The sequence below is a fragment of the Engystomops pustulosus genome, chromosome 6 (assembly GCF_040894005.1).
Source record: "Engystomops pustulosus chromosome 6, aEngPut4.maternal, whole genome shotgun sequence".
NCBI lineage: Eukaryota > Metazoa > Chordata > Amphibia > Anura > Leptodactylidae > Engystomops > Engystomops pustulosus.
The window spans coordinates 29234239-29243887 of NC_092416.1; the positions used below are offsets into that span (position 1 = coordinate 29234239).

Below are 9649 nucleotides of genomic sequence, written 5' to 3' on the forward strand. Positions count from 1 at the left end.
GTGCACAGTACCACTTCTCCTGTCCTGTATATATATGGGCAGTGCACAGTACCACTTCTCCTGTCCTGTATATATATGGGCAGTGCACAGTACCACTTCTCCTGTCCTGTATATATATGGGCAGTGCACAGTACCACTTCTCCTGTCCTGTATATATATGGACAGTGCACAGTACCACTTCTCCTGTCCTGTATATATGGACAGTGCACAATATTAGCTCCCATATATATAACATTAGCTGAAGTTCATTTCATATATTAATTGAAAAATAAAATCCACCACTTTCTTTTGGGAAATAAGACTTTTATTTGTAACCCTCCAGCAGGTGGCGCAGTATACAAGGCACTTATATTGTATTATACCCCATCTGCAACGTGATAGGAACTTACAGATGCTGACTTGGCCTTAGCCATTACAATGTTTCTCAAAATGTTAAATCGGAGCAGCCACTAGAGGGAGCCACTTTAGACAGGGGTGTATAAAGTAGCCAGTATTTGGGTGTGGCAGAATCAATGTCTGTAATAAACACATGTCAGGACATTAACCTTTTAACAGACCATTTGGTAAGGACTCATGTGGCCGCTGTGAAACACCGTGGTCATATTCTAATTCATTTTTAAAATTGTAGGTTTGGGGTTGCACCTTTAACTATTGCAGCCGGAGGGTGGTAATAAATTGCTGTAATAACCAAGAAGGTGATGCAAATTTAATGTTGTCAGACCGAAAATGTGCAGGTCACATGATCAAGAAGCAGCATCTCATCAATGACATCTAATTTTAATATTGCATCCTAATAATCCCCTCCCCCCGTACGGGTATAAGAAAAGTACAATTGATGCAGATTCTAAAAAATCCAGCAGCAATCATGAGCACCCGAGAGGAAATATACATAGATTGTATATATGGACCCTGTAATCTGGGGGGAGGGTGGCAGGGCGCCTGCACCCCAAATATTAAAAAATAATGGCTAAGATAAGACTGTGAACCATATAAGAAGTTTCATCTCTCCACACAATATCATCTCCAAAGTTCACCCCCTTTTGGCACAACAGTATTGCTTCTTTTTGTCAGTCTCTTCTCACAGTCTCCTAATGAGCCCTGAGTTTTTATGGACCCCCCCCCCTTCTGGGGCCCCAGTGGTTAGGTCCATGTGGTCTCCACCATCAATGGTGCTGGTAGTAGTACGTCAGCTTCCTCAGCTCCTCCCAGAAGAGCAGGCTCAGGATGGTGTGTGGTCCCAGGCGGACATAAGCCGGGACAATTCCCTTGTAGAGCGCTAGGACACCTTCCTTGTGTGTGATCTTTAGGAAACAGTCCAGGAACCCCCGGTAGAGGCGGCCCTGAGGAACAAAAAGAGAAGAGTTAGGAGGCAAGAAGACCAAAGAAGCTACAAACAAGTGTCTATAGTAGCTTCGCTTACCCGACCCTCGCTGTCCACCGGCTGGTTATACAGTCGTGTGCTGACCACGTCAAATGGGGTCATTGCTACCGCAACCCCAACACTGCTGATCATCCCTCCAGCCAATGGCACCAGCCAGCTGTCATCCGGGAACCACTGTAACAAAACCCAATAATTACACCAAAACTTCAACAGAACCTGTTCTCTACGTCCCCCTTAGTAGCAGGACTGTCAAAAATGTATTTTTATATCAGACTTATATCACCCCGCTGTGTTCTTCACTCTGTGCAGTGAACTAGATTACAGCCCCACTTTTGTGCTCAGTGTGATAGCTGTAGTACCCAACTAGAAGCATACTACAGATTTTTTTTTTTTTTTGAGGAGCTGTAGGGCAGCAATGAAAGGACTAGCCTCAAGTGCTCTTGGTAGAGTTAAATTATTGGAATATTAATGCATTATTCAAAGCCCTGCTGCTACTAAACAACAAAGGCAAAAATCGTGTGTCAAAGTTACGTGAGAGACTAATTCAGTCTCTCCTACTGCTGTGAGTGATAGCTGTAGTATACAGTAAGGCTAAAGAGCAGCTCAAGGCAAAGAACACAGAGCACAGCAGTGTGAGGACACTTGGAGAGGCTACAATCCTTACATATAAAGGCATTTTTTACAGTCCTGCTGCTACCAAAACCACACATTAAGGTATGTCATCACACTGCTGTCTACTGAGCTCTGTGCATTTGACTAGTTCACAGCCATTTGTCACTTCAATAATACTACAGAGAGGAAGGGATCATTGTAGAAAAAACAGAGCACAGAAGTGTCAGAACATCTAGGCACAGTCCTAGATCATAAATGCATTTTTCACAGTCCTGCTGCTACTAACAACATACACAAAAGGCGCGATAACACAGATCTGGAGGTACAGTTACAACGGCTGGTGTAGAATTTGATGGTTTGTCTTAATTACCTTCCATTTCTTCACCCATTCTTTGGCATTAGCAAAAGTCGCCAACTGTACCGCAGATCCAACCATAACGCGCGGAACGGCGCCGTTCACACCGCGCCACAGTCCCAAGATCCCCTGCTTCTTGTAGATGGTCTCAAAGGCAGAACTGACACTCTAAGCAGGAGAAGAAGAAATGAAAATATTACACCACCTGCTCTGCAGAACATTACTCCCTCTACAATGCAACGGCCTGCAGCTCCTATAGGTGTAATGTATACATAGCCCAAAACTTTACCCCATACTTAGTATATGTAGGATATTGCACTGGTTTGCAGCGGACAGCCCTTCCCCAGCGTCCATGCCTGCTACCAGGTGATGTCACGTATTTTCCCTCTTACTATAGGACCTGTCAAGTGATCGCCTGATGAGGAGATAACGTGTTTTTCCTGTGTCACGCTTAGAAGGTTCAGGTCCTGAACTGGAACAAAGGTGAATAAGATAAGTTTTGAGCAATCACAGGCCTCTTCGAGGGTAACCCCATGTACCCTAACACCAGGGAAACAAACAATATAAATGCTGAATTGCCCATTTTACAGGGTCATGATATTTATGAACTATCCATAGGCAAGTTAATGAATATCTGATAGGTGGAGGGCCTGAGTGACCTATACATAGTCAGCAACAGATACTTCATTACTGCTGATAACCTGTCTGAGAGGTGGTCACAGCCCTGCCCCCTGCCTGTATATCATGTCTGAGAGGTGGTCACAGCCCCGCCCCCTGCCTGTATATCATGTGTTAGAGGTAGTCACAGCCCCGCCCCCTGCCTGTATATCATGTGTTAGAGGTAGTCACAGCCCCGCCCCCTGCCTGTATATCATGTGTTAGAGGTAGTCACAGCCCCGCCCCCTGCCTGTATATCATGTGTTAGAGGTAGTCACAGCCCCGCCCCCTGCCTGTATATCATGTGTTAGAGGTAGTCACAGCCCCGCCCCCTGCCTGTATCTCCTGTGTGAGAGGTTATCTGAACCCTGTCCCCTGTTATTGACTCTAATATTCTAAAATAGATTTATATTTAGACACGAGATCTGCCACATTTTATTTGCAGACTATAGACAGAATGGTTACTGAACTTCACAATAGTTTATACAGGTCCCATCTACAGGTATCAGAGGATGTGCCAAGAAAATATTCCCCACACTGTTACTTCACACAAATCAGACTGAACTGCTGGCGCCTTGTAGGAAGGGTTTAGTGATTAATGGCGCCGTGCAAACTTTTCACCCTCCCTTCAACATGCTCAAACAGAATTCTAGACCCATCTACCCAGGTCATGCCCAGGTGACGAACACCCGGTATTTTTCATGTACACACTGCCATACGGATAAGGAAAAGCATATGCAATTGGGCCAAGCCCCTCCCAATGTCATTTGCATTGCACTTCTATATGCAGTGCAAGGGCCGCATGTGACATTGGCCTTAAAGATTTAGTTTTAACCTAGACTGTTATTTAATTGCCTCCAAACTTAGACTACCGGCTTTGAAGTTGGCCCCTATGTCCTGCAAATACAGTATGGGAATATTATAGTACTACTACTCTTACCCTGCTTATATAGGCACAGCACAGTACTACTACTCTTACCCTGCTTATATAGGCACAGCACAGTACTACTACTCTTATCCTGCCTATATAGGCACAGCTAAGTACTACCACTCTTATCCTGCATATATAGGCACAGCTAAGTACTACCACTCTTATCCTGCATATATAGGCACAGCACAGTACTACTACTCTTATCCTGCATATATAGGCACAGCACTCCCACTCTTTTTCCGCATATATAGGCACAGCACGGCACACCTACTCATATCGTGTCTATATAGACAAAGCACAGTACTAGTACTCTTATCCTGCCTAAATAGGCACAGCTCAGTACTTCTACTCTTATCCTACACATATAGGCACAGCACACCACTACCACTCTTATCTTGGATACATAGGCACAGCTCAGTACTACTACTCTTAACCTGCCTATATAGGCACAGCTTGTTACTACTACTCCTATCCTGCCTATATAGGCACAGCTCGTTACTACTACTCTTATCCTACATATATAGGCACAGCACAGCACTACCACTCTTATCCTGGATATATAGGCACAGCACAGTACTACTACTCTTATCCTGCCTATATGGGCACAGCACAGTACTACTACTCTTATCCTGCCTAAATAGGCACAGCTCAGTATTCCTACTCTTATCCTGGATATATGGGCACAGCACAGTACTACCACTCCTATCCTGCATATATAGGCACAGCTCGGTACTACCACACTTATCCTGCATATATTAGCATAGCACAGTATTACTACTCTTATCCTGCATATATAAGCATAGCACAGTACTACTACTCTTATCCTGCATATATAAGCATAGCACAGTACTACTACACTTATCCTGCATATATAAGCATAGCACAGTACTACTACACTTATCCTGCATATATAAGCATAGCACAGTACTACTACTCTTATCCTGCATATATAAGCATAGCACAGTACTACTACTCTTATCCTGCATATATAAGCATAGCACAGTACTACTACTCTTATCCTGCATATATAAGCATAGCACAGTACTACTACTCTTATCCTGCATATATAAGCATAGCACAGTACTACTACTCTTATCCTGCATATATAGGCACAGCTCGGTACTACCACACTTATCCTGCATATATAAGCATAGCACAGTACTACCACTCTTGTATCTGCATATATAAACACAGCACGATACTACTGCTGTTTTCCGGAATATTTGGGAACCAAAATCAATCAATCAATTGTGTGGTTTTCAAACTCCTAGCCTTGTATACGCTGAGGACCAGGTCTTGATAGATTTCAGAATTTTTAGAGTCTAACGAACCCTAAAACAATGGTCAAAAGGCCAGTGTATAATAAAGCATCTTTCCTTAGTATATACAGTATTTTCGCTAAATATAGTTATTTACAGCGCAGATGTGTGGTCCTGGTGTCCAACTGGCCTTTATAATGATGTCAATCCAAGATTAGGATGAATCGGGATTAACTTTGTAATAATAAGAAGGAGCAATAGTCAAAAATAAGAGACGGAAACACCAGGAGATCTGCAGCCGTAGGTGAGGAACAGCTGCCGGGGGTGAGTTGTTAGATGTAAGATTTTCTGTAGGGTCTCATTCTGCTTCTGGGGCTCTTAATGGGATCACACCCAGAGCAGACAACAGATGGATAACATATAATGAACATGGTCCAGGGTCCATTCACTCCTTCAGTGGAAAAATAAATTCCTGGGGGCCGGATCTCACATATGACTACTTATTGGATGACGAGGAGTGTCCGGTGTCACAATTTGTAAACCACTGAGAGAGGGAGATACAGCACCCACCTCCAGTGGACTTTGTATCCTGACATTTGTATCCATTAACAACCAGTTACTGACTGTACACAGACACATATCGGAATCCCTAGTCCTGCTCAGAAGGTGCAATGTTCTGCAGATCTCTAGAGAGGACAGTGGTGTAATAAGCTGCAGAATAGATCACGCTGTATCGGCCGGAAGACAGGGATGTCAGAGCAATGTTCTGCAGATCTCTAGAGAGGCCATTGGTGTAATAATGTGCAGAATCATTTTGAGAATCGATTACATGATTCTTATGTATGTTCTTTTCATCCATGTGTTATCCATGTTTTTTTTTTTTGCGGTTGACACCCCGACACATTGACCCTGATATGAATGTGGGTTTTTTACTGACCCGTGGCAGGAGAAAACTTGGGCTTATTCCTGCTAGTGTTTGCGGCTCAACCCTTTCCCTAAAAGTCTAATGGAATGTGAAAAATCACATGGATGTCCATCCTTACCTGGTGATTGTGCTGATGTCCTACAGCAATGGCAGCCACCGTCTGCGCCTGGAGATGGGTCTTTACCTGCAGTAACAACGCAAAATTTTAGATGACAATTTGGGAACAAGACAAGATAATGACCGCTCTATGAAAAAAAGGAAATGATCAATCATGTTTGAGGATTGCGTTGGGGTACAGGTTGTCCATTCTAACACCAGGCCCTATAATGGTAGATTCTTATAACCCCATAATATTAGGATGTGGTTCTCCTCCTTCAATGTTCACCTTGGTGTCATGTTGTATGAGGCGTCCTCCAGCCTGGAATACTGACAGAGGACATAAGTAACAAGATACTTGGCTCACATGGTGCAGGGAGGAAGCATGGCGGACTAGGATTATTATTACAGAAACCCTTGGAAAGAAGGAAATTAATCTCAGTCTTTCGAGGAGGGATAGGGGTGTTATGACCCTCTCAGGTTTGGGTATGCTGGATTTGTACTGGAATGAACTGGGGCTGTGATATGAAGCACAATATCAGATCATAGGGGAAAAAAATCCAACTTTCTAATAGACTTTTAGACAATATTTTCCATTTCTCATCATTTACAAGATTTTTGCTTTCTGTCAGTGAATAGAAATATTCTTACCTCACTTCAATAGCTGGAAAAGGGTGTAGTGTGCAGGGAGTGGATACATTGTAGCAAACTTTCAGGTAAGTTACACTGCGGCTTCCAGGTAGTGTATCATTTATCAGGATCCCCCGCCCCCACCCTGTGACAGGAGCCTGGCAGAGCCAACGCCACCGGTGCCAGGGACCTGCAGATCTGGTTTGTGTCGCTACAATGGCGGCTTGTCATTCTAAACAAAGGCTTATGCGCAGATCCTGGTGCACGGAGCGGAGGTTTGGGGGTCATTCACTGCAGACTGTAACCTTAGTCTCCCCTACAGTCAAGGTGGTACAAATTCTGTATAGCAAAAATGTATATGCAGTCGATGCAGAAGCTTGGCATCATCTATATACCCTCCACAGGGTCATCACGCAACTTTCCTAGACTGCAAAATAGATGTAACATCTACTACATGATCTGTGTTATCTGTACTGTTACATAGGACTGCAGGTCACATCTTCTACATGATCTGTACTCAGAGAGATATCACTGCGTTATCTGTGCGGTTACATAGGACTGCATGTTACATCTTCTACATGATCTGTACATGGCATTACATAGGACTGCAGGCCACATCTACTATATTATCTGTACCCAGAGAGTTATCACTGTGTTATCTGTGGTGTTACATAGGACTGTAGATCACATCTACTACATGATCTGTATCCAGAAAGTTATCAGTGTGTTATCTGTGCTGTTACATAGGTCTGCAGGTCACATCTACTACATGATCTGTACCCAGAAAGTTATCAGTGTGTTATCTGTGGTGTTACATAGGACTGCAGGTCACATCTACTACATGATCTGTACCCAGAAAGTTATCAGTGTGTTATCTGTGCTGTTACATAGGACTGCAGGTCACATCTACTATATTATCTGTACCCAGAGAGTTATCCCTTGTGTTATCTGTGCTGTTACATAGGACTGCAGGTCACATCTACTACATGATCTGTACCCAGAAAGTTATCCCTTGTGTTATCTGTGCTGTTACATAGGACTGCAGGTCACATCTACTACATGATCTGTACCCAGAAAGTTATCAGTGTGTTATCTGTGCTGTTACATAGGACTGCAGGTCACATCTACTATATTATCTTTACCCAGAGAGTTATCCCCTGTATTATCTGTGGTGTTACATAGGACTGTGGGTCACATCTACTACATCTCAGATGTTACATAGGACAGCAGGTCACATCTACATGACAGTTTTCGTACTACTACATCTATGGTGTATAATGACCACTTACCAGATATGCCGGACTTCCCACTAATGCCCCCAGAGCTCCAGCGATCGCCCCCGCAGCCACGGTGCCACCCGGGCGTTCGGTGAGCCCCATGTCCTCAGCATGTGAGTACAGGTAGAAGCGCACTCCGTTCATCATCCCCTGATACAGCAGTCCTGCCGTTAGTCCCTTTTGTAGCCCTCGTAGTCCATCCGCTTGGCCAACAGCCACCATGGCTTGCAAGACCCCCCTGTAATGTCTTGTGTAAGACCCCCGGGCACGCAGTTCACCTTGTAGCTGTAGTCTTGTCTTCACCACTTCTAGAGGGTTAGTAAACACACATGCCATGCAGCAGGCGGACGCCCCCAGCACGAAGTCCACCGGTGGAGAGATGGACATAACCGAGCCAGGTGGTGGGGTCGCCATTGTTATGGGTAGCCAAATATTAGAAAGCAAAGGGTAGGAAGACAAAAAATGTCTTAACAGATGCAGCCGGTCATAAGAGAGACATCATGCCCTCCATCAGCACCGGCAGCAGAGGCTTCCTATCCATCGCTTGTGCTCTCTGGTGTCAGCCCAGCACAGGTGCATAAGTCTTGTATCTGGTATAAGGCTGCAGTCTCCTGTGTTCTGCAGCCATAGAGCTCCTGCACGCAAGCTCATCATCTCTGGGATCCTAACTCCCATCGTCCAGCCCTCCAGCCTACCCCCAACCAATCTGGGTGCTCTTATTCATACACACCTCCAGCACCCAGAGGAGGGAGCAGCGGGGATGGCCTTCCCAGCCGCTCATCACATGTAGGGGAAAGGTCACGGTTACTGCCCCTTCCCCTGCATTTCCTGGTTTGTGTCCTTGTTTTATGGCTGGTCCTTTAAATGGTGATGTATAGATGCTGAGCGCATCCCTGCAGGGTGATCATGATGCATTGTGCAGCTCGTTTTAGGGTTTGGATTGCAATCATTATATCAGCACGGAGAATAACAGCAAGAAATAAATAATAACAATTAGAAAAGCGACTTGTGTCATATAACATTACAGCCCGGAGGATTATAATTAGCAATAATAATGGTTACAATAAATCTATGTAATATCATCATATTCCGCAGAGAGGTACAGATCATGGAATATATATATAAACAAAATAAGTCATTACAAAGTAATCACAGGGTCATTTGAGGTCCCTGCTCACAAGAGCTTGCAATCTAATGATAGATATAGAAAGCAGATCTTAGTGCCGGGCTGCAGAACAGTAAACATGGACCGGTAGGAGGGGAAACCCAAATAGTGCCCAAGTTTAATCTGAGGCTGCGTTCACACGGTGCGTTTTGAAACACAATCCAAACGCTGATCACATCCAACTCACATCTTGTTTCCTGATCTCCTGTAATGTACAGCACCACAGGAATTAGTGGTGCTCTATAAATAATAATAAGGCGACATTGCGTTTCCAGCAAGGTTACTTCAACATGTGATGACGCCTTTGTATTGTGTCTCAAAGCGTAAACAAAACGCACCGTGTGAACACGGCCTAAGGGAA

The 9649-nt window shown here is 44.3% G+C and overlaps 1 protein-coding gene across 1 annotated transcript; it reads right to left on the reverse strand.

Annotated features, from left to right (window-relative positions):
* Positions 1–282: 282 nt before the first annotated feature.
* Positions 283–8782, reverse strand: SLC25A34 (solute carrier family 25 member 34). Its single transcript, XM_072155313.1, has 5 exons — positions 8136–8782; positions 6239–6304; positions 2364–2516; positions 1421–1555; positions 283–1340 (listed from the first exon to the last, which is right to left on the reverse strand). The coding sequence occupies exons 1-5, from the start codon at positions 8535–8537 to the stop codon at positions 1164–1166; spliced, it is 933 nt and encodes a 310-aa protein (XP_072011414.1). The 5' UTR covers positions 8538–8782; the 3' UTR covers positions 283–1163.
* Positions 8783–9649: the final 867 nt, after the last annotated feature.

Excerpts from the sequence above, each read along its gene's own strand:
- SLC25A34 (XM_072155313.1), bottom strand. The coding sequence starts at position 8,537 with ATGGCGACCCCACCACCTGGCTCGGTTATGTCCATCTCTCCACCGGTG. Across the intron at positions 6,305-8,135 it reads TGGGAAGTCCGGCATATCTG|GTAAAGACCCATCTCCAGGC; the intron begins GTAAGTGGTCAT and ends TTGTTACTGCAG. Across the intron at positions 1,341-1,420 it reads CGGTGGACAGCGAGGGTCGG|GGCCGCCTCTACCGGGGGTT; the intron begins GTAAGCGAAGCT and ends TTTGTTCCTCAG.